This window comes from Ovis aries, chromosome 11, assembly GCF_016772045.2.
Source record: "Ovis aries strain OAR_USU_Benz2616 breed Rambouillet chromosome 11, ARS-UI_Ramb_v3.0, whole genome shotgun sequence".
NCBI classification, from domain to species: domain Eukaryota; kingdom Metazoa; phylum Chordata; class Mammalia; order Artiodactyla; family Bovidae; genus Ovis; species Ovis aries.
In genome coordinates this window covers 5,374,400-5,400,381 of record NC_056064.1, presented here as the reverse complement: position 1 = coordinate 5,400,381, position 25,982 = coordinate 5,374,400, and the positions used below count along the sequence as shown (strand labels likewise).

Here is a 25,982-nt window from a genome sequence, read left to right as displayed (position 1 = left end):
AAGGAGGAGTCAGTCGGGAAGAGTGAGAGAAGGAACTAATACCTGTTGAATGTCTAATATTTCAAGTTGCTAGGTGCTTTATATATGTTGCTTAATGCAAACAATATTAAGATGGCATTAAATGACTCTGAGGCTCAGAAAAATTAAGTACAGTGTTACTAGTCTAAAAGAGCTTCTCCATCATGAATGCTCAATGCATATTTGTTTATTAAATAAATGGATATCAGAGACAGGGTTTGAACTCAAGGGTAATTCAACTTCAAAGCCTTAGTGTGCTAATCCACAAGCTGCAATTGGAATCACCTGGGAAATTTTTAAAAATAGTGATGTCTGGGTTCCACCAACCCCAGCAGATATTCTGATAACAACTGGTTTGAAATATGACCTAGGAACCAGGATGTTTAAAAGTTCCCTCAGGTGATTCAGATGAGCAGCAAGGTTTAAGAGCCTCTGTTTTAGGCCAAATGCCCAGCTGACTCAAGGAAGTGGCTTCTCTGGGCTTACGTGTTCCTCCTAGTTCAGGAAGCCATGGATAAAGTGCGGGCTCACAAGGTATAAACACCCCAGCCCTACTGGACTGTGCAGGGCAAGCGGTGGGGCGAGGATCAGCACGTCTGGACAGCAGAGGGCTCGGGAGCCCAAAAGCCTGGTGCAAAATCCTGGCATCACCTTTTCCTGGGTGTAAGCTCTGCTCCAGACTCTGACTGCAGAACTCTTTGAGCCTTGGTTTCTTTCTTTTTAAATATTTGCTTATTTTTGCACCAGGTCTCAGTTGCAGCACATGGGATCGTCCATCTGTTGTGGCCGCCGGAGACTTTAGTTGCGGCTCGTGGGATCTAGTTGGTTCCCTGACCAGGGATCAAACCTGGGCTCCCTGCGTTGGGAGCTCAGAAGTCTTAGCCACTGGACCACCAGGGAAGTCTGAGCCTTGGCTTCTTTAAGTGAAAGGTGAATGGTATCAAAAGAGGATGTTTTATTTGTCACCAAACAAATATATATTCACAGAGATAGACTGACAACATTTTTTGTAACGTTTCCCTTTGGGGCACCTCTTCATCTTTTAAAATACACCTTCACATCCGTGAAAGAGAAGTGGGCTCCGGCCTCCCTGCCTCTTTGAAGCTTGCCGAAGTTGCCGGTCAGGGATCCCCATCTCTCTCAGAGAGCCAGTGCTGGTCAGCCAAGGGTGCACAGAGGAGACGCAGCTAGGAGAGTTCTCTAGGGAAGCAGGCTGGTCTTCCACACCAGAGGCTGCATGTCTCCAGGGGCCACAGCACAGGTTTCTTTACAAATTCCCCAGACGTTCCCTCTCTGCACTGCTGGCTGTGAATCACTGATCACCAGAAGTCACGGAAGTGAAACCTTGGAGCGGTCCTCCTACCAAACCCTGTGGACCAGGCCCTGAATCCATCCACCCATCACATCCCTAGAACTTTATTCAGATGATGACTGCAGCCATGAAATTAGACACTTACTCTTTGGAAGGAAACTTATGACCAAACTAGACAGCATATTAAAAAGCAGAGACATTACTTTGCCAACAAAGGTTCGTCTAGTCAAGGCTACGGTTTTTCCAGTGGTCATGGATGGACGTGAGAGTTGGACTGTGAAGAAAGCTGAGCGCCAAAGAATTGATGCTTTTGTACTGTGGTGCTGGAGAAGACTCTTGAGAGTCCCTTGGACTGCAAGGAGATCCAGTCCATCCTAAAGGAAATCAGTCCTGGGTGTTCATTGGAAGGACTGAGGCTGAAGCTGAAGCTCCAATACTTTGGCCATCTGATGCAAAGAGCTAACTCATTGAAGACCCTGATGCTGGGAAAGCTTGAGGGCGGGAGGAGAAGGGAATGACAGAGGATGAGATGGTTGGATGGCATCACTGACTCTATGGACATGAGTTTGGGTAAACTCTGGGAGTTGGTGATGGATAGGGAGGCCTGGCGTGCTGCAGTCCATGGGGTCCAGCCCAACAGGTTTGGCCAAAACTGGGTGGGAGGTCTGTCCAGGAGGCAGGTAGACCACAAAGTCCTGTATGTGAGAGGTGACAAGCTGGGTTCCAAGGAGCCAGCCCCACTCCCCAGCCTGGGAAGGAGACTGGCAAAGATGCGAAGACCTCGAGTAAGGACATCGAACTGCAGAAAAAGGTTCTCAAGTTATGGCGGACTGACCCCTGTAACAACCACCCCAGGATCTCAAAGGTTTAGTCCAGAGCAGGGTTTTTGTCCCTCACGTGACAGCCCAGTGATTCAGAGACCTCAGTCCCTTCCTCCTGGAGTCTGCATCTTCTTGAGGCATCTGCTGGAGCCAGAAGAGAAAGGAGATATTTGTGGGCTAGTTGTGAAGCGATACCTGGCTCACTCCCGCCCATATGCCATGGGCCACAATCCAGTTGTCTGGACACACGAAGTGCAAGAGGGCCTGGAAAAGGTGGTCTCAGTGAATGTCTAGAAAAGCAATGGGGTTCTGTGGCCTCACTGAGTCCTGTTGTGACATGCAGGCCCCACGGGCCCCACGTGGTGTGCAGGCTTCTCTCTAGCCGTGGCTCAGGCTCTAGAGCACGTGGACTGAGTTGTGGCGCGTGGGCTTAGCTGCTCTGTGGCGTGGGGCATCTTAGTTCCCCAGCCAGGGGTTGAACCCACGTTCCCAGGATTGCAAGGCAGATTCTTAACCACTGGGTAGCCAGGGATATCCTAAGAAAGCAATGGGTTTAGTAAATTGCTGGCATATTTCTTACTCTCGTCATAGAGCACGGGGGCCCAGCCTCTCTCTCCATGTGATTAGCAGGAGCTAACAAGGATTGATAGAGGTATACAGATGGATATATGAATGTAGATGTACAGTGTGGAGACTGGGGCAGGCCTGGAGGCAGAAGCAAATGAAAGACCCTTGAGAGCCACTCATGACTTCTCGTCTCTGTGAGCCTGAGCCTGCCCTCACACCGCAAGGGTCAGCCTTTCAGCGCCACTTAGTACATTCGTTAAAGCAAAGATCTCCAGGTTCTCAATAATATCAGAGGCAACAGAGTTGACTTAAAATTGGTGATGCCTCATGGATTTTATAAGATCAATCTCAGAAACACAGCTAGGCCCATAAAGTGATCACAGCTCTCCCATTTACTCATCCAAAAGAGGGATGTCACCTAAACATAGTCAAGGATTTGCAAAATAAAAATGCGCCCACTAAAATACACAGTGTAGAGTCTGACTCCATTGTAGCACATTGCTAGTGAAATCAAACCAAGCAATGCTTATTAATAATTGCTATTATTACCATAAAAAGCAAATATCTGTTGAATTCCTATTATACTTTGGACATTGATCCAAGTGTTTGAAATGCATGTTCTCACTTAATCCTACAACAACCCTATGGAGAGTAGTAATATGTCCGTTTTGCAAATAAAACTCAGGGTGTTCTGGTGAATTTTCTATGTTCACACAGTAAATAACAGAGGGGGGATTTAAGTCCAGGTTTGCCTGCCCTGGGCTCACCTTCCTAATCACAGCAATTGCCTTTTGCCTTAGCTGAGTCATTCATTTAAGTCATGGAGAAGAGCAGCACAGAACACAAACTCTGGAATCGGACATCCTGTCTGGGTTTACATTCTGCTTCCTTCATTTCCATGAACCTGTTTCTTTACCTGTAAAACAGGAAAAATACTGGTAGCAATGTCATAGCATAAAGATTAAGTGAGATGTGGCAGGTACAAGGCTTAGGACTCAGTAACTTTTGGCTTTTCCTATTGTGCCAGGCTTTGCACAAAGAAAAGTCAGAGAGGGGCCTTTGCGCCCAAGTCTTCACTGACTCAAAGCCCAGAGGACCAGAAGACGCTCACCACTTTCCTCACTTGGGACTTTCTCCTTCAGTAGTTCCCTTACCTTTATTACCAAGGAGCCATCTCCCAACCACAAAGGCAAGATTTCCATAATTTCCACCCAGATCCCCGCTAAAGACGCACAAAGAGACTTCTAAGCCAGTGATTTTCGAAGAAGGAATGGAATTCCTGTGCTTTGAAGAGAAAGGGCTTGGGGGCTGATGGTGTGTTGATGTTTAAATGTGAGTGGAAAAGCCACCCCCAAGGCAGCATGTAACTGGCCTGGGGACTGAGTGACTGTGAGTGACGGGGGCATCTGCAGCGGGGCTTCTCACCAGTTCCTGCCATCTGAGACTCAAAAGTCTCTCCAGGCGTGGAGAAGTAGTCATTCCATCTAAGATCTGAAAATGCGAAAACACAGAATCACCTACTGAAGGAGAATCTGAAGGTCATTGTACCTATTCCTCTGATGAAGGAGAAACCGATTTGATGGTGAAATAGAGCTAACTCTAAATTGCGACTGCTTAAACTGGAAGGGACCACCTGATAGATGTCCCCCAAGTTTGGCCAAAGCTCGGATCTACTAGGGGCATAGGAACACGAACCACACCCATGCTGGGGCGTCACCATTTCCCTCGCCACCAGCCAGCCACCTGCCCCTTCTTCTGCACAGAATTGTTTTCTGCCTTCTTTGGAAGAACAAATGGTCTGAAATACTGAACTGGAAAAAGTGCTCCAGGCACACATTGGACTCCTCGGGTCCCCATGGCAGTTATTTATTGAGGGCTGACGACGAGCCAGACTATGCATTTGTTATGTCATTAGTTCTCCCCATGACCCCCAGGGATGGTGAGTGGAACTTCAGCCCACAGAGGAGGAGATTAAAAATGCTCCATGGCTGTTCAAGGTCACACACCTGCTAAGTGACAGATCTGAATCACTGGGCTCCTCACTGGAGCCCTTTCTCTTCTGCCAGAGATGCTGAGCTCCTTGGCTGAGGCTGTGGCCCACACAGCAGCAGTGTTCTGAGCTTCCCAGGTGACTCTAACGGGTTGCCTGGGCTGGAAACCACCACACTACATCACCTCTCCTGTAAATCAGGGATTTTTATTCCATCTTGCATCACAGATTCCCGTGTGGGGTGGGAAGCCATGGATCCCCTCTACAGAAAACTGTTTATGTACAAAAAGTTGCATGGAATTCCAGGTAATTACAGTTTTGAAGCTTCTACATGGATTCCCCCAAGGTCATGGACTCAGATGAAGGTCAAGTCTGTAAATCCTTGGGCTCCAGTTACTTGGCCACACATGCAAGTCAGCTGGGAGTCTTTAAGCAGTTCAGATTTCCAGGCTCTATCCCAGATGTATGGATTCAGAATTACTGAGTCTGTAGTCTAGTAATATGTCTCCAGATGATTCTCATATACATGACCAGAAAACAGCCTTTGGATTGGTTTGAGGGAAACACCACTCTAAATGATGCCCATCTAATGAACCAGAACTCATTTCTGTCACTTCTACCAACTACATAACCTCTCCAAGCTTCTATCTTCTTTTCCATAAACGGAGATTACAATTGTCCCTACCTCATGAGGTTAATGTGGGATTAAATATTCCTTGCAAGTGTTTAGTACTGGATCTGACATGTAAGTACCCAGTAAATGTTAATTTCTCACTAATTATGTTATTACTTTATCATCTATGTAATTAATCTGTCAATGGCTTCTTGGTGATAGAATTGGGAATAGAATCCGATTTCCAGCAGACTGTCAACAAAAATACACGAAAGACAGGAAACAATTCAAATTTTATTAAACATGAAGAGTAACAGACAAAGTTTTGGACTTAATAGCATAAACAGCAACCAAAACCATGGTGTACAAACACACCGACCTCAAGTGAACTTGTACCTGTTTAACAGATGCAATCTGTGTGGTGTTGCCAAAAGGATAATGGTGATTATTGTTACGTTTGGTAAGGTGCTCCACATGAAAGGTTTTATGCCTTAACTACTCTCTCTCTCTCTCTCTCTCTCTCTCTCTCACACACACACACACACAGACACACACACACACACATCCTCCTCTACATACACTTAGCCCTCAGCAAAATATACTGCCTTTAGTTGCCGAATCCAATGCATCATGATTAAAAACACGGCTTTGCTCATTTAAAAAATGACATTAATTGTAGAGAAAACCTAGAGGAGATCTTAGCCTCCCCCATGGGGGCCTAGGAGCCTTTAGCAGGAAGCTGGCAGACTGAGAGCAGGTGTCTATCACCTTCTGGAACTGCTCTGATTAACACGAATTAAGTTTTTCAAAAAGGAACTTTAGGAAGAAGGGAGGCAAACTCCTTTGCATTTTACAGAATGACCTCTGTTTTAATTTGGGGTGGGGGTGGGAGTGACTCTACTTAAAATTCTTATTGACTCTTCTGCAAACAGACCCAAGACCTTTCAAACATATATTTAGAATTGAGTTCCCTCACAAAACCGCTAAGTTGGAAGGAACCTCTGGGCTTTCCAGCACTGCTTCCTCTCCACCCAGTGCTAGAATTCCATCTGCATGCTCATCAAGCAAACGGTCCTTCTGCTTCAAACGATGGTTTCACAGCGGCCTGTCATATGTGAAGATGAAAGGCCTGTCACTATCCTGCTCACTGTGGGTTTTGGAATGGTCAAAGCGTCCACTTTCTCAAGAGGAGGAAGTGATCACTTACAGCCCTCCCATTCCTATGTCCTCCAGGTGGCACAAGCAGTACCACAGGCTGACCAATTTTCGCCTTTCTTTGCAAGTCCAGTAGAAAGGAGGATGTGACCTTGTCAGGAAGTCCTAGGCTGCTCATTCCAAATCATGTCTAAATGATGTTGGCATAATATGATTTGGATTCATTTTTAATGGCCAAGTAATTAATCTTTGAAAGATGCTTATGACGAAAAGGTGAAAAATGACAACAGGACTCTTTTAATAGCTGCAGTCTGCGGAACTCATCTGACCCTGGATGATCTAAGTCATTCCAAATCGGGCCATGCCTTCTCATGCCATTTAGCAGGACTGCTTTATTTACTAGCTGACTGCCCTGGACAGAAGGCAGTGAGTTCAGGGGTTGAGTGCTTGTGTGTGGTGACAATGACCTACATATAAGGCACCTGTACAGACTCCAAAGCTTTAAAAAATTTAAAGCGAGGTAGGTTTCTGAAACTACCCCTGGCACGCCAAAGAATAAGTTTTATTATGATCTTTAAATGTCTTCTGCAGAAAACATCTGTGATGCTCATCAGATACAAGCAACCTAATTTCAGAAAGACTAGTACTCAAATACAGTTTTTTCAGTTACCATTTTAAACTTCAATGAATTTGGATTGTCTTCAGTACAATCCTTCAATACTTCAGCTTTCTTCCTAGATATTGAACTATTTAACAATTCTGCTGCAGTTAGTCTCTTTATCTATAAAAAGGCCAACTCCATGTTTACCTGTGTCTCTGAATATCACTAATTCAGTTCTGCTTAAGTGTGATAGAGGTTTTATTTTATTATTTACCTGAACAAGGTTATTTCAATTCCAATATGCGTCCATCTCCCATTATAATCTGTAGCTTCAGATAAAATGGGATATCTGTAGGAATATTCCACTATTCAGATTCCCCAAGACTATGACAGTCAGAGAGAAGCTTCGCTAACAGATTGACAAGGAGATCACCATTAAAGAATGATTAAAGGTCATTAAAGAATCACATACTCTGGACACAGGAAACTAGAAAATCCCACTGATAAAAGGGTATTTTAATCTTGCAGAAAATGTTTCTTTATAACAACGGCAAAATCTCTTACCACAAGTTAGTGAAACAAAAGAACAATCACCTTTAAAGTCAAGACAGCTATCAAATTATAAATCATACACATAGCACCGATATTAACCTTATACTGTGTAAGATGCACGTGCCCACTGAGGAGAACAGAATTTTGGGGGATGCTTGCAGTGCTATTCATTTTTAGGAACTCATAATTTTGAAGTGAACATTTCTGTGGCAGATGCCTTTCCTAAAAATCACTGTATCATCCAATAAATATTTGACTAACATCCATTTTGTGGTTCTGGGTTTTCTTTCTGAGACCTAATAGGAAATAAGAAAACTCCTTAGATATTTTAGAGCAGAATTCGTCACAGCAAGCTTCGATACTGTTGCAAAATTTTAATTTAAAGCAGAAAACATGCTGATGTGTCAGTGACAAAATTAAAATATTTAAGACTTCAAAAACCCCCAAGCACTTCTCTGTACAACATTGATGAATATATATCTTTGCTATATAATTTTAAAACATGGAATAGTTTTCCTTTTCTCTTTGCTATATATAATATATGTCTTCCAAAATACATCGTCAGTATTTATATCTGAAAAATACTGTACAAAAAGAACTTCCTATAATTACTCTGTATAAACATTAAACAATTTAATAATCTCTCCTTTTGGTCTACAGTAAACACTTAAATTGATTGGATTAACCACAGTTTGTGACAACACCATCCCCTTCGGAGATACACCAGTGTCTTTTACATTCATTTTTCAGAAGTCCACTTAATAAGAGCACATACGTTCAAAAGAAAACAGAGAATAAGAAACATAAGCTCCAGAATCATTAATTTATGAAGCATTCAAATATGACACCACTAAGAAAAAGGGGTTTTACAAAACATCAACTTATTAACTGATTTTTTAAAACAACAAGGTATAATTCACAAAAATATATACATTACTAAAAAAATGGGGAAAACTGAATCTTAAGTAATTGAATTGTATTGAATATCAAGAGGGATGTGGAAAAAGTTAACTAGAAAATTGGAGGTTGGGGGCATGGGAAAAGAGAGAAAACAAAAGCAAACACATCAATGTCAAAAGCTGTTCCAAGATGCATTTTTTGGCTGTACACTGATAAGTTAACCCCTTGTTCTTAGACCTGGCGTTTCCCTCTGCTTCCTGGTCCTGGGGATGTTCTGGGCATGCGCAAATACATTACTGTAATTTTTGCTTTTTAAAAGACAGTGAAATTCTCAGGTAGGGAAAAGATCCTACTTCCACTAGTAATACTCAGGCAGCATGCTCTAGCGTACAATAGGATTATTGCTTTAGGTACAGACAGTGCAAAAACACACTCTGTGTTCTATAAGAGTACTCTTACTCGCTGGAGTTGGTAGAGTTAAAAGGAAACTTAGTAGAGAGCACTAAGTAAATATGGGATCTAGTAAATCTAAACAGCACTTTAAATTTGAAGACGATTATCACCAAAACTTAAAAAGTGAGGAAAGCAACCTATAACTGAACGGAGCTGCAGTGTAGTGCTAAATTACTGTGCACCTTATTAGCATGGTAACTTACAGATTAAACAGAAACAAGAGCCTGTGGTCTTGCGAAACCGAGATCTACTATTTCAGCAGGGCCCTTCTCAGTGACCCCGAGCAGAAGGCCCTGAACGAGTGGGCAGGAGCGCGCCTGCAGCCGCGCGGAAAGGGCGGGAGGGGGTGAGCGGCGGGGAGCAGGAAGCCCGCGCCGGCTCCTCAGTCCAGGAAAAACATGGCACCTCTCGTTTCAAAATGGCGGGCGCAGAGGGAGGCGCGAGCACGCGCACACACCCGCTGACCACACAGGAGCGCACGCGCGCACACACACTCACACCGCTGACCACACAGGAGCGCACGCGCACACACACACTCACATACCACTGACCACACAGGGGCACACACACACACACTCACATCTCTGACCACACAGGCGCGCACGCGCACACACACGCACCGCGCTGACCACACGGGAGCACACACACACACACCGCTGACCACACAGGAGCACAAGCACAAGCACACACACACACACCCCAAAACGTGAGTCCGTCGTGTTGCTGCGTCTGGTAAAGTGCTGATGTCAGAAAGGTCGGTCGCTGCGGTGAAGGCCTGTCCGGGCCGCGGCCGCCCGCCGCCCGCCTACAGGGGCCCGTGCCGGGCCTCGTACTTGGCCAGGATGTTCTTGCACTTGCCCAGCTCCTTGCGCAGGTCGGCCACCTCCTGGCGCAGCGCCGAGTTCTCCTTCTCCAGGAAGGACGCGCGAATGGCGATCTGGTTCTCCTTGAGGCGCCGCGCGTCGCGCGAGCGCTTGGCCGCCATGTTGTTCTTCCGGCGCCGCGCCCAGTACTTGTCGTCCTGCCGGGAGACACGCGAGGCGTCAGAGCGCGGCCGCCCGGGCCTCCCTCCCCGGCCCGGGCCTCCCTCCCCGGCCCGGGCCTCCCTCCCCGGCCCGGGCCTCCCTCCCCGGCCCGGGCCTCCCTCCCCGGCCCGGGCCTCCCTCCCCGGCCCGGGCCTCCCTCCGTCGGGCCGTCTCTCCCGCCCGGCAGAGCGCAAGCCCGCCAAGTGGGGTGCAGGCTCTGCACCCCCGAAAGGACAGGCCGAATTCCTTCTTTGTTCAACCCCTGCCTTCCCTGGGCGCGCGTGCTTTCTGAGATAAGCTGGTACTTTATTGCTGGAAGACGACCTGGCAATGTCTTGTCAAGGGCCACCTCACGCCTGGCTCTCTCCCTAGGGCAGTCCTCAGTCACCTGCGCACACAAGGGCCTGTTTTTACTAAAGCGTTGTCCGCAGATGGTGACTGCAGCCATGAAATTAAAGACGCTTACTCCTTGGAAGGAAAGTTATGACCAACCTAGACAGCATATTAAAAAGCAGAGAGACATTACTTTGCCAACAAAGGTCCGTCTAGTCAAGGCTATGGTTTTTCGAGTGGTCATGTATGGATGTGAGAGCTGGACTGTGAAGAAAGCTGAGCACCAAATAATTGATGCTTTTGAACTGTGATGTTGGAGAAGACTCTTGAGAGTCCCCTGGACTGCAAGGAGATCCAACCAGTCCATCCTAAAGGAGACCAGTCCTGGGTGTTCACTGGAAGGACTGATGCTGAAGCTGGAACTCCAGTATTTTGGCCACCTGATGCGAAGAGTTGACTCATTGGAAAAGACCCTGATGCTGGGAAAGATTGAAGGTGGGAGTAGGGGAGGACAGAGGATGAGATGGTTGGATGGCATCACCGACTCAATGGACATGAGTTTGGGTAAACTCTGGGACTTGGTGATGGACAGAGAGGCCTGGGGTGCTGTGGTCCACCGTGTCGCAAAGAGTCAGACACGACTAAGCGACTGAACTGAACTGTCTGGAATTGAAAGAAATGGGCACCCCCGCCCCCACCAATTATCAGTACGAGCTTTGATAACTACATCATGATAAGTCACACAACTATTAAAAATAATGATCCTGCTGAATCAGAAAGATGCTAGAGACATATTACTGTGTGGGTAGAAACAGTGGCAATTTGTAGATCAACAGGTTCTCATCCCACTTCGGTTTTTTTTTTTTAAAGTAATAATATATATTCAGAAATAGTATAAATCCAGAAAGATTTATACCCAGCTATTAAAAGTGGTGCCTTTGGAAGGAGGATTGAAGGAGGTAGGATCTTTCAGTTTTTATGTCCTTCTGAACTATTAGAATATTCTATAATGGCATGTATACTTTGGCAATTAAAAACAAACAATAATGTTCCACTTGGCCACTGATTAATAAATTCTTATTCATGGCTAGCATTTAAATAATTTACTCTAACTTTTTTTGTTTAACTGTTTGTTAACTAGGCCTTCTTAGCCTGAGTGATGTTTGATTGTGGTCAACTTGAAAACAGTCCCTTTTCCCCCCCATCACAGCTCTCTCTGCCAAAAAAGGGAAAACCGTCCTAGAAGCACTAAGGAAGTCTTCTTCCATTTATGGTGCCACCAGGTGGGTTTTGCCACCCCTTTTTTTCAACACATTGCAATAGTAAATTCCTCAATCCTAGCAATGCTAATACCTGCAGTTAGTACCACCCAGAATAAGTGAGTGAGGTCAGTTCTAACCCTGCCCCAGGATTCCAAGGGGCATTTGTCATTGGAGGAGGTCACATGGTGACCTCAGACTTGAGAGAAAGTCTGCAAACAAGTTGCAAGGTCAGTGGTCTGCCCCATCCATGCCCTTTACCCTCAGCCAACACTGCCCAGCAGACAGGAGGTGTGAGACAAAGTCAGTGCAGGCACCTTCTGTTTGCTTTTTACAAACTACTACTATTCTCTTATTTATAAGGCACTCCCAGCTTACTATACATTTCATAATAATATACAACAAAGTGAAAAACATGATCTTCATAATCGCTGAAGAATTCTTCTTAGGAGGCTATCCTTTGGAAACCTTGGGGCAGGATTTGTTGCTTGCCCTTGGGAAAAAGGCGTGGGGAGCCGGAGGAAGAGGAGAGAGGCCAGGCCAGCTGGCTGGAAAAGAAGCTGGGAGGAGCTAAGAGAGCCCAAGACTCCGTGGGGTGAGAGGGTCTATGGCACATTAGCAGTGACACCTCCAATTCTGATGGACGTTGTCTATGTTAGTAAGCCCCAGATCCATGCCCTTGGTAAATCAGGAAATCTACCCCTCTCATCAGTGTTCCCAGAAGTGTGGCTTCCAAGATGATTTGAAAGAGGGACTAACTTAGGATGTATCAGAACTTGCACATAGGGGCCAGGGAGTAGGGAGAACAAGGCCCTGGGAAGTTGAAGAAGCTGTGTTTTCAGAGGGATGGAGAAAGGGTACCACCACAGGCCTTGGAGGTTTGGGATCAGGTCTTAAGGACCAGGGGAGTCACCAGCTGACCTAAGTGTAACAACCGATTTCTGAGCTCTTCTCACTTCTGAGGTACTTCCATTTCCCAGCCTCCTGTGCACGTGAACAGATGAGTGAGCAAAGGTGTGAAATGTGGACAGTCTCAGGTAGGAGGGGAGCTGGGAGCAGAAACGGAGCAGGGGACACAGGAGGCAGGAATGATGGAAGGAGGGCTGTCCCCGACAAGAAAACCAGCCTCCCCCACTCTGTTACCGCAGAATGGGGGTGGGGTGCAGAAGTATTGATCAGGGCTGATACATCACCTGTGCCCTTTCCCTCTACCTCCCAGGGCCGGATGCCATCTGGCTCCCGAGGCACCACCACCTGGCAAACCACCCTCAGTCCAGTCCTATCTTCTTGAGGGTCTGCGTTTGATGCCACCTCCACTCAGCAGGCCCCTCCTGACATATCAGCACTCCCTTTTTCTCACTTGGGGGTAGGAACAATGTCAGTAGCGGCTCACCTCTGAATCCCCAGGCCCTGACTTGGCAGAAACTAGCATTTGAAAAATATTTGTCAAGTGAATGAATGGGTCTTTGGAAGACACCAAGGCGATTAAACTGATTCTCAGTTAGGAACCTGTATGCCATCCCTTCATCTTCCCGGGTGGGGGCAAGACGCCTGCTAACCCAGATGAATGGCTCCAGAGAGGAAGTGCAGGCAGCGAGGGCCGCTTCACTCACTCAGTTTCTGCTCACCCAGCGCTGGAGGCCACACACGTGGCTCCCACCTGCCCCAGCTCAGTCCTCCTGCTGCACAAGAAACACCTTGGAGTTCTGCTTCCTGTTTCACCCGTGCTCGTGGTCTGGGGCCTGAGGATTTGCTCACAACTGAAGGAATCCAGAGACCCCTGGCAGGAGAATGTTCTTGCCTGTTCCCCACACTGGCACGTGGAAAGGCCACGTCCAGCCATGGTGGTGGTAACATGTATAATTCCAGCACAGCAATGTTCACGTGGCCTCTCTGTTGCCAAGGTTACCTGGGTAATTAAAGCAGCTTGCTCCTTGCTTTAAACTTGTAAATTTGGAGACTGTGCAAGTCTGGCTAGAGGTTTTATCCACTACACAGCAGCACCTCTTCAAACTTGCCTCCACTCAAGAGGAAATCCATGCTGAATGGGCTCCCTGATTTAGTTTAAGAAGCCAGTTCTAAAATACACAGAGGACTGAATGACTAAGAACACAAGGTGAGGAAAAGCATCCGTTGAAAGAAGGTACTTAAACTGCCTAAGACCTAATCCCGTGGGCCCCCTTCTTATCCCCTCTTTGTCTAACCATCAGTTCCTTGACCAGTCTCTATCTTCTGGTGTGTTTACCATGCACTTTCCTCCTTCGAGTCTGAGTTATTGAGGACGACAGTTACTGGAGGTCCCTGTTGTAGCTCCTGCCAGGGCCACATGCCGCAGTGACGTTTCTGGAAGCTAGCAGACTTGGGGACCTGGCTGGGTCTTGTTCTACCTACCAGGGCTCATCTTCGCTTTCCTTCATCTCCATTTCCTCAGTGGTGCAGTGACCCCTGTGATCTAATGAGGTCTGAGGCCCCCTTCACCTTGGGCATTTTATGATCCTGCATCACCGCAGGTAACTTCAGCTGCTGGACGACAGCAGTGGCAAATCTGCAGGCATGTTTTCTTCCAGTGCTCTTTAGGTCTGAAAAGCAGGCATGACTGGTCTAAAGTGGTTCCAGAATAATGTCCCAAACTCCCTATTTTCCCAACATGAGTTCTCTTCACGTGAACCATGTTTAGGTTTGAGAAGCTAGAAAAGACCTGATTATGCCTGCTTCCAGTGCCTTGAATGTGTACAATCACATCTCTATTGTTCATATGATTAGAAAGCAGCATAAACACAGACAATTCTAAGCAATGGCTAATCAAAAATGGTTCTATTTTGGTATCAGTACGCATGGCATAATTTTAGAATTCTCTTCCTAAGGTATCATAAATGTGTCAGATTAATTTTGTTTAAGTTGTATCTGATTTCCTAAGGTAAATCTATTTTCCTTTATAAATAATGTGTCCCTTCAACACAGTAGAGAAAAACCAACCTCAAATGAACCTTTTGTTGAGATACCCAAGTGATCACTATGTGAGAGGCAGAGTGAACATTACTTATAAATAGTGTCAGGAAACCCCCCAGCTTCCTCAACAAAGTCCCACCCTGGCATCCAAGGTTGGCAATGTGGAGAGAGGTCTGTCTCTCGCTGTTACTCCCTGAGGCCTACAGAGAAATGGTAGCAGTTAATTAGCATTAAATTCCCAAAGAAAAGGTTACCCTTGAAGACTCTGAGGTCTAGGTACCCTTCCCAATAAATTTTTTTTTTTTCCTTTCCAACTTTGAAAGATCCAGATTTGTCTTTACTAGGCTTTCATGGGTTTCCTTGCAGGTAGCAGTGGGCTTGCTTCCTTCATGGGCTGCAAAGTACTTCATTTTATTGCTTTTCCTTATTTCTGTGCATTATCAAGATATGAAAGGCACAGTACAGAAGACATCCAGAGAGGAAGCAACCAGCCTTGTCACATGCTGAAAAATGGGGCCGAAAATTACCAGTCTTTGCTCACAAGCTTGTGTGCTTTTCCTGGGCTCACCCTTTCAGCCTGCCTCTCGACCCCACTCTCCACTTGCCCACAGCCTAGTTACCAGTTCCCGTTTACCTTCAAGTCGTCTGGGATGAAGACTTTGCGCGCTTTCTTAATCATGGGCTGTGGCTTCAGCTCTTCCTCGGAGAACTTGCGTTTGCGAGGGTCAAACATCTCCTGGCCCGGGATGCTGGAGAGGGCGAGGTCGGCCGGGTCCGGCTCGTAGCCCACGGGCACCTGGATGGTGTCGGGGTCGATGGGGCTCGGAGTATTGCGGTTGGCTGGCAGCAGCTGGCCTGGAACAATACGGGAGCTTTAGTTTGTGAGCATTCTGTGGAAGCCCAGGAGCGGGCTATTGACTGCCGTCTACTTGGTGATGCTCAGGATGAGGTGAAGGGTCTTAAGCTTACTTAAATGTGACCCCAACATCCCCCCTGAGGCACAGCAGGCTGAACACTTTATTCATGTCAGATAGGGGGAAACAAAGACCCATGTACACATATTCACAAGCTAAATTAAAAAACGCATGAGTTCATCCCTTCCTATAACATAATCCCAAAGCACCAACTATGTGGCAGTTACTCTGTTTTTTTTACCTTTAAGGTTTTTTCCAAGTGAGTCGGGGAATCAGATTAAAACCAGCCAGTGAGATACAGTGAAGGGGTGAAAGGAACCCACACGTGCTTGCAGAGTGGAGGAACAGGACACAAAGCAGGCCAGGAACACTTTCCAGAGAAAATGCTCGGCAGAGCTGCATCTCTACAGAGAAATGAGCCACAAAGGTAATCCAGGGACCCAAGACAGAGGGTCAGGTTTTGAAAGAACCACGAGCAGTCTTGGGTGGCTCTGTCAGAGCAGGAGACCGAGAGAGGCAGGAGTGCAAGAGACATGGTCAGGAAGGCGGCCAGTAGGGCTGTTCAAGAGGCCTTGAATGTCACTGAGGGGTTCTGCGCACAGAAGTGACAGGCGGAGCTGAGGTTTGGAAAGCGGGAGGAGGGAGCTGAAGGGGACAGGACTGGACACGGGAGATGAGCCGGCAGGCTGCACCCTAACCCACATGTGCACTCCGGAGACACAGAGCAAAATGGAAAAGACACGGTGGAGATGCTCTCACTGCCACCTGAGGCATCTGTGAACCAAGCTGCTGAAATGCACAAAGGTCCTCAGAGCAACAAGCTGACTGCGTTTTGCAAAGTGTCTTACTGGTGGATGGGAACTTGATAACAGACTGCAGTGTTTATGCGGGGAGCTCTGAATCCTAACTTCCAGTTGCACCTGAATTTTACAGTCATCCCTTTCACGCCCAAAGAATACATGAGAGGATATGCCTCGGCTAGGTCTGGCCCGGGTCCTCCTCTGCCTTCACTGCTAAAGGCCGGATGTCACGTGGAACATCCTGTAGGTGCCATTAGAACCTACCCTGGGCTAAAGGGCAAAGCCGTTGGCTCGCTTTCTGGCTAAACTGTGAAACCACACTTGTCTGTTTTTCAGAAAGGCCTGGTGGGGAGCTTCAGAATGAATGTTCTGGGTGACCTTTTGGTCCTCACTCTGCTTTGAGCTCTCTTTGTATCCTGCTTGCCAGAGAGGAAGGGATGGGCCCCCAGGCACTGGCAAAGGATGGAGATTCTCATTAGCCAAGCTCTGCTTGGTTCCAGCTTCTAGTGGCTGCTGAGATCTGCACTGGATGGTGTCAAGCCAGATTTGATCTTGTGCCTCTCGACACTGACTGAGAGAATGAGCTGTGTCTGACTCAAACTGGTATTTTATTTTCCCTTTAGGAACTCTCTTTGAACTTAATAATAAAGCTACCCAATGCCCGCCACCCCCCCAACCCCCACGCCCAATACAAACACACACACACACAGGCATAAATACCCTCTCCTACCATCTAATTGGTCAAAGTTACTTCAAGTACTTATGTTGTATTTAAAGATTATACTCTATTTCTTTATACATGTTAAGCTTTACACACACACACATACACACACACTCCTCCCCTACCGACTACATGGTCTTTCATCTTTGCTCTATTTTATCCCCACCCACTTCTCCCAGTGTGCCTGCTTCAGAGTTCTGCTTCTGCAAAGAATACTGCTCATTTAATGGCGGCCCTCAGAAATGCCGGGCGCTGACATTCATTCATGGACATTCTAACAATAACACTTCACATGAGGCAGAACCTTTATCTGCATTCTTTCTCTTCAGCCCTTTCTTCCAACGGAAGTAGGGCAGCCCTACCTGAAGCATGGAGAAAACCTAACCAGACCGCAGATGAGTCAGTGGCTTCCCAGCATCGCAGAGCACCCCACGAAGGACCTGAGAAACATCCAGGTCTCCCTTCTCCCAAGATACCCTTGCATCATCTTGTTTGTCTATATTTTCGACTGCCTTAACTCTGCTGGACACGTTTGTTTCCCCCTTTATTCCTAAATGTCAACAGTATCCCTGAGTAACAGGGAGGAGGATCTTTATTATTTTATCCTACTTTTTGTGGATTTGCAAAATTTTATTAATAAGAATTTTCAAATTAAAAATGAATCATTACATTAATCTTTTAAATTACCATAGATGTTCACTGCAAAATTTCAACAAATGCAGAAATGTGCCTCCCTTGCCCTCAATCCATCTTGCTGTTCTTCCCAAAGGATACCTTTAACTGTTTAGTGTGAACTTCTCAATCCTATAGGATTATACTACCCCTAGGTCTTACATGACTCTTTCTATATACCAGTATACCATATGCAATTACCATGTTAGTACAAACAGAACTACTCTGTTCTTTTTAAAGGGTGAGTAGTTCCCAAAATTTGGGTATAACAATTTACTTAATTATTTCCCAACTGGTGCATTTTTAGGTATGTGAGTGTTTTTATAGAAGACATTTCTAAAAGTGAGATTGCTCTTACAAAAGGCAAGTATTTTTAAATTTCTAAAAGCATTGCTAAGTCTTATCTATTTATACTTGCACCAACATTTCTGAGAGTGCATTTTTGTACAAATTAAATGATAATTTTTTTAATGTTACCAATCTGATTACACAAATATCACTACTGTTTAATTTACATTTCCTTCTTAGTAGTGAGGCTAAACAACTCATGTGTCTATTGGATATTTGTTTTTTCTCCTGTATACTACCCTTCTCTTATTTTTTGCTCCTTTTTAAGTGGATTTTGTTGCTTATTCATTTGTAAGCACTCTTTATAGAAAGAATTTTTTATCAACTATGGATATAATCATTTTATCTGTTTTCTCTGTAGAAAATATTTTCTCCCAGACTATTTGTTTTCTAACTTTGCTTAGAGTTTTGCACTACTGACGAGATCTTGCACTATAATATAGTAATAATATCTTAAAATTTTCTTCTTTATGGCTCCTAATTTCATATCTTCTCTATCCCCAAAGCATACTATATACACACATGTATACGTATACATATATATATATACACACACACACATATATATATGCTATATATGTGTGCATATGTGTGTGGCTATATATATACATATATATTACTCTATCGGAGAAGGAAATGGCACCCCACTCCAGTACTCTTGCCTGGAAAATCCCATGGATGGAGGAGCCTGGTGGGCTGCCGTCCATGGGGTCGCTAAGAGTCGGACACGACTGAGCGACTTCCCTTTCACTTTTCACTTTTATGCATTGGAGAAGGAAATGGCAGCCCACTCCAGTGTTCTTGCCTGGAGAATCCCAGGGACGGGGGAGCCTGGTGGGCTTCCGTCTATGGGGTCGCACAGAGTCGGACACGACTGAAGCAACTTAGCAGCAGCAGCATATTACTCTATACTTTAATATAACTATATTTTAGGATTTTGAGTCACCTATGATTTATTTTTGTATAACATTCAAGCAAGAACCTTTACATAATACTTTCCAAATGGATTAATATAATGGTATTAGTGAGATTTGATATTTGAAAGGGGAAGTTCTGCCCTCTTTGTGGTTCTTTTCAGGAGATTTTCTTCAGTATTCTTATACTCATAGAAATAGGAATTTCTGGATATATTAAATTATATTTTAAATTATTAATGGGAATTTGAATGAAGATTGAATGAAACCATAGGTTAGTTTGGGGACAACTGATAACTTTAAAATATTCAATATATCCTTAGTATACTCTGCATTTTTATTACTTCATCTTTTTCTTTTATCTTTAAGGCCACTTTACTCCCTTATTGGTTCTAATAGCTCTAACAGAGTTTTCAAGGTAAATAATCTTTTCTGCCTCTAGAGATAGTTGTTGCCTCAGTGTTTATAATTCCTACTAAAAAAAAAAAACAAACAAACAACTCACTGCATTGGCTAGGCTCTGCAAAAAAAAACACTGAGTAAAAGGGATGAGCCTAGAGTCTGTCCCAGACTTTTATGAAAATAACTTTTAATGCCTTACATCCTTAAGGTTTGTTCTAGACCCCTAGTAACCTTTTGAGAAGCTAAAACAGTTCCAACCTTCCCAGCCCTACTATTGTTTTCTTAAAATCAGAAATTATGTATGATAATGCTGCTGCTAAGTCGCTTCAGTCGTGTCCGACTCTGTGCGACCCTATAGATGGCAGCCCACCAGGCTCCCCCGTCCCTGGGATTCTCCAGGCAAGAACACGGGAGTGGGTTTCCATTTCCTTCTCCAACGCATGAAAGTGAAAAGTGAAAGTGAAGTTGCTCAGTCGTGTCTGACTCTAGCGACCCCATGGACTGCAGCCTACCAGGCTCCCCCGTCCCTGGGATTCTCCAGGCAAGAACACTGGAGTGGGTTGCCATTTCCTTCTCCAATGCATGAAAGTGAAAGTGAAGTCACTCTGTCGTGTCCGACCCTCAGCGACCCCATGGACTGCAGCCTTCCAGGCTCCTTCATCCATGGGATTTTTCCAGGCAAGAGTACTGGAGTGGGGTGCCATCGCCTTCTCCATGTATGATAATAAATTTCCTCAAGTGCATTTTTTAGTATCTGTTGAGATGATCAAGTGTTTTGTTTCTCTTTTCTGTATTTGTTAAGTCTGAGCTTGGTATTTTTCCAAGGCTTTCTCTGAAAGAACTGGGTGGACAGGATCAACCGCATGGTGTAGACTCTGCAGTTTGCTGGGACATAGTTTTCTTTTTTCTAAAAGCATCTCAGTGAAAGTCATTTCTAGGAGAGCCAAGGAGGATTTCTGGTGGAAAGGGTGGAACAAAGGGCTTAAATCTGGAAAGAGATTAAAAGTTATCTTGAAACCAAAAATTGGCCTCTGCTTTTGTCACAGAGTAGGTATGCCTAAACCTCCAAATAACATAATTGAAGATAGGATGTTTCTTATTCTTACATACTTAATAAGAATCTAGCAACCTCTTTGACCCCACACAGTCATAATTTGAGTATGAAATAGCACTTTTGACTGTCTTTGCACTCACTGCTTTCAGAGGAAAACCATCATCAGGGCTCACTTCACTGCAAAACACTCGGCTTCTGAGAATCCTTACGTTACAGGGAACCAATCAACTTAGGAGACTCCAGTAACATTCGAGGATCTATAATGAGTGACCATTTTAGGTACAGAGATTAAATAAAGGCCCTACAAGCACATCCTAAGGATACGGGTTTTCTGGACCCTGAGGCTGACTCTGGGCCCTGAGGTTTCCATTCCAATGGCAGGAACCTCTTGGCCGGTCTAACAAGCACTCTGCAAAGACAGCAGTGTCCTAAAGGCCAGAGGTCTTGCCCCTCCCTCTCCCCACGTTCTGTTACATGCGACCCTGCAGGTCAAGGCTGAGTCTATTTCCCCGGCCTTCGCATCTGGGCTGGCCCTGTGACGAGCACTGGCCAACAGAAAGTGACAGAAGTGACAGCGTCAGCTCCAAGGCTGGGCCTTGAGGGCTGCATGTCCTGCTGCTTCTCTGCAGCACTTCAGTCCCCACTGGTCACACTGCCCCTCGAGCCTGCAGTGTGGGAGGGGCTGAGGGGGACAGGGAGCAGGCCAGTCCAGGCCAGCCCAGGTCACCTGTCCCCAAGACGTGCAAGTCCAGCCAAGATCAGCTGAGCCACCTGACCAACTCATAGCCACTTCAGACAAGGGAACAATAAGCCTCCATCTGTGAATGCTACTGAGCATTTGCGAGTGTTTGGTAAACACTGTCATGGCAACCCGGCTGATCTACAGGCTGAGCTGTTGTACTTAAGCTGTTGTACTTGAGCTGTATAAGCTGTTGGGGAGACGCTTATACAATAACATTAAGATTACAACAAGGTTTTAAAACGTACTGAGTAGTGGTTAAGCCATCTAGTGAGTCAGACTTGGGTTTGATTTCTCGTTCTGCCACCTATATGTTACAAACTTGGGTGTTTGAGTAAAGGACCAGAGAGAAATCGTCCCAAATTCCTAGTAAGGTCTATAGTAAGGACAGAAACTATGGTGAATTTTTTTCCTTTTTAAAAATCTACCTCTCTGAGTTTAAGTCTTTTCATCTATAAACACAGATTACCATGCCTGTCTCACAGGGCTGTGTGAGAAAGGAATGTGAAAAAGAAATGCAAAAAGGCAAAATGGTTGTCTGAGGAGGCCTTACAAATAGCTGAGAAAAGAAGAGAAGCGAAAGGCAAAGGAGAAAAGGAAAGATATACCCATTTGAAAGCAGAGTACCAAAGAATAGCAAGGAGAGATAACAAAGCCTTCCTCAGTGATCAGGGTAAAGAAATAGAAGAAAACAACAGAATGGGAAAGCCTAGAAATCTCTTCAAGAAAATTAGAGATACCAAGGGAACATTTCATGAAAAGATGGGCACAATAAAGGATAGAAATGGTATGGACCTAACAGAAGCAGAAGCTATTAGGAAGAGGTGGCAAGAATACACAGAAGAGCTACACAAAAAAGATCTTCATGACCCAGATAACCACTATGGTGTGATCACTCACCTAGAGCCAGACATCTGGGAATCCGAAGTCACGTGGGCCTTAGGAAGCATTATTACAAACAAAGCTAGTGGAGGTGCTAGAATCACAGCTGAGCTCTTTCATTTGCTTAATTGGAAAAGGAGTACATCAAGGCTGTATATTGTCACCCTGCTTATTTAACTCATATACGGAGTACATTACGTGAAATGCCTGGCTGGATGAAGCACAAGCTGGAATCAAGATTGCCGAGAGAAATATCAATAACCTCAGATATGCAGATGACACCACCCTATGGCAGAAAGTGAAGAACTAAAGAGCCTCCTGATGAAGGTGAAAGAGGAGAGTGAAAAAGTTGGCTTAAAATTCAACATTCAGAAAACTAAGATCATGGCATCTGGTCCCATCACTTCATGGCAAATAGATGGTGAAACAGTGAAAACAGTAACAGACTTTATTTTGGGGGGCTCCAAAATCATTGCAGATGGTGATTGCAGCCATGAAATTAAAAGACGCTTGCTCCTTGGAAGAAAAGCTATGACCAACCTAGACAGCATATTAAAAAGCAGAGACATTACTTTACCAACAATGGTCCATCTAGTCAAAGCTATGGTTTTTCTAGTAGTCATGTATGGATGTGAGAGTTGGACTATAAAGAAAGTTGAGTGCCGAAGAATTGATGCTTTTGAACTGTGATGTTGGAGAAGACTCTAAAGAGTCCCTTGGACTGCAAGGAGATCCAACTAGTCCATCCTAAAGGAAATCAGTCCTGGGTGTTCACTGGAAGGACTGATGTTGAAGCTGACGCTCCCCAATACTTTGGCCACCTGATGTGAAGAGCTGACTCATTTGAAAAGACCCTGATACTGGGAAGGATTGAAGGCAGGAGGAGAAGGGGACGACAGAGGATGAGATGGTTGGATGGCATCACCAACGATGCCATGATGGACATGAGTCTATGTAAACTCCGGGAGTTGGTGATGGACAGGGAGGCCTGGTGTGCTGCAGTCCATGAGGTCACAGAGTCGGACACAATTGAGTGACTGAATTGAACTGATAGACAAAGTGCTTAACATAATTCACAGTACCTGGGAAGTAGTCAGTGGTCTCCATATAAACACAAATATCAAATATCCAGAGTATGAGGAATTCCCTGGTAGTCAAGTGGTTAGGACTCTGCACTAACACTACAGGCTCGATCCCTGGCTGGGAAACTCAGATTCTGCAAGTTGCTTGGCACAGCCAAAAATATAGATAGATAAATAAATACTATGATCCCAGATACTTTAAAAAATTTGAATAAAAAGACTACGCCTCCTCATCTAAGCTTCATGGTTTCTTCACCACGCATCTCTGTGTGTGTGTGAGTGCAGGGTCAGTCATGTTTGGTTCTCTGCAACCCAGTGGACTGTAGCCCACCAGCTTCCTTGGTCCATGGGATTTCCCAGGCAGCTGGGTTGCTATTTCCTTCTCCAGGGGATCTTCCCAACCCAGGGATCAAACCCGCATCTCCTGCATTGGCAGGGGGATTCTTTACCACTGAGCCACCTGGGAGTCATCTCTCTCACCCTCCTAACTGCTCCCCCTCCTTCCGTTCGAGTCCTCACAATGGACTGTCCACACAGCCTGGAAAACATTCTAAAAATGGACCTGGACTTCCGCGGTGCTCCAGTGGTTAGGACTTCGCATTGCCACTGCAGGGAGCGTGGTTTCAGCTCCTGATTGGGGAACTACAATCCCACATGCCACGTGGTGCAGCCAAACATAAGCATAAAAAAATCACAATACAGACCTACGCTGGTCACTCTCCCATCTGAAAGCCTCCAAAGTCTTCGCACTGCCACTCAAGGGTCCGCACCCTGCAGGCCTAGCCATGCGGCCTTCCCTCCATTCCTCACGCCCCAAGCAGGACCCCCAGGGTCTGGGTCCTCAGGATTCCTTAACCTAAACATTCTGCCCTGAACTGCCTGCCTGACCCTTCTGCGTCCTTTAGTCGCCAGTGCAAATGCCACGTCCCCTCACTCTCTGACTTTCCTCTGCCCCAACTACCAAACTACCCTGTTTCATGTCCTTTGCAAAATTTATCTCCACCCCAAATTATCTTTTGTATTTGCCTGACTTGGTCAGAGACCTCCCTCCACAAACACGTAAGAACCAGGGGATGGGGACCTTGTTTTCTTTGCTGCTCTATCCCCAGCTTCTAGAAGGAGCCTGCATGCAAGAGACGTTTAATACTAACCACTGAACAACCGGAAATAAATACCCCTGGTTCCTAACGAGGACGGTTTGGGGGACTATGTTTTCTTTTTATTATATTTTACCAATTATCTATAATGAGCCTCTTTTACTTACAAAGACAGAAATAAAAATAAGCTTTTAAAATTGGACTTTGCTTCATTTTGCAACGAGAAGAAGCCCCCAGAAAAGGAAGAAGAGGAGAAAGAAAAGGCTTAACCAAACATTAGATTCGAAAGAGTCCTTTTCAACTCCAGCAGCTGTGAATCTGTCATAACATTTGACACTTTCTAGTGTCCTGAGCCTTATTTGGCTGATACACTAACTTCAAGGCAAAAACAAATCCCTCTGTCTCTGTTTTACACACACACACACACACACACACACACACACACACACACGGCTTCCCTTGTGCCAAATCCAGACAAGGCGCCCAGTAAGTGCTGTCCATGGTTGCACGACAAATATACTGAAAGGTCCCCTATAAAGATCACTTTGATGAAAGCAGCTCTTTCCTAACACTCTCCACAGTAACGGGCTGTCCACAGAAATATGGGTAAAGCACAATATTGAGAAGCCAAACCAAGCCATTATGTGTGAACATAAGGAAGGGTCCGTCTGCTCCCGTTCACTGAGAGCGAGTGGAACGCTGCCCTGTGGGCCAGTGGACGGGCCCCTGCCCACTGAAGAGTCGCTGTTAGGAGCAAAGGTCAGTGTTCAGGAGGAGCAACCCCCCCAGGCACCCCACCACGTACCGCCTCACTTAATCCTCAAGATATCTGTGTAAGTTGGAATCATTGCTGCTGCTCCCTTTTTCCAGACAGTTTAAGACAAGCTCAGAAATGCTGGAGAAGGGAATGGCACCCTACTCCAGTATTCTTGCCTGGAGAATCCCAGAGATAGAAGAGCCTAGTGGGCTATATCCAGGGGGTCGCAAAGAGTCGGACACGACTGAGCAACTATCACTCACTCACTCAGAAATGCTAAATAATGCACCAAAGTTGCCCAACTGGTAGATGAAACAGAATCTCACCTCCCAACTCTTCTGATTCTAAAGCCCAAGCTCTTAAGCATATAAATGCCTTAAAGGAAAGCAAGGGATTTTGTACTCTCCAACTGAGCTCAGTGTCAGGACCTGGGTCTCCTGGCCTCATGGACAACTTCCCACTGACCCATGAGCCTGCCCCACAATTTACGGATTAGGAAGAGGCGGGTCAGAGGTGAAATCCGCATCCCCCCCCCCCCACCCCCCCACCCCAACACACACACACAGTCATGCAGCCGGAAAGCTGGAGGGAGACTGGTGGGGCTCCGACTCCCAGGGTGCGCCATGCTCCTGGGCGTGGATGCTTCCCCAAGGGGGCAGGGATGCCCCAGGCATGGACCAGAGCCCCAGGAATGAGGGCAGCCAGCCGCCCCGTTTCCTCTCCCTCCCCGCCTTCACCACTTCGGTCCTCCTGAACGGCCGCTCATGCCAAGGACACGCCTTCAATGACAAATGAACTAACGGCCCAGGGGGCCGGGGCTCCTGGCAATGCTACATCTCACACAGGCGTCTTTAAAGAGCCGCTGGACGGCCGGAGGCCAGGCCTCGTCTGTTCTGTTACGGGCTGTGGCTGCAAAGGTCATATCGCGGGGGAGCACGTTTTACGTCTATACCCTTGAGTAATCAGTGCGCTAATTAACTCTGGGTCTGCGTTTGGGCACAGACCGGGGAAACACCATTCAGGCTCCCGCTGCAGCCTCTGTCCGTCCCCTT

The 25,982-nt window shown here is 45.9% G+C and overlaps 1 protein-coding gene across 2 annotated transcripts in view; it reads right to left on the bottom strand.

The window, feature by feature from the left end:
• Positions 1-5,595: 5,595 nt before the first annotated feature.
• Positions 5,596-25,982, bottom strand: part of HLF (HLF transcription factor, PAR bZIP family member) — a 56,580-nt gene continuing 36,193 nt past the window's right edge. Inside the window, exons 3-4 of one of the 2 annotated variants that reach the window (XM_042255179.1) lie at positions 15,183-15,403; positions 5,596-10,003 (exon numbers count right to left, since the gene is read on the bottom strand). In XM_042255179.1, coding sequence (XP_042111113.1) covers positions 9,788-10,003; positions 15,183-15,403 — 437 coding nt within the window. In that variant the 3' untranslated portion in view covers positions 5,596-9,787. 2 annotated transcript variants of the gene reach the window in all.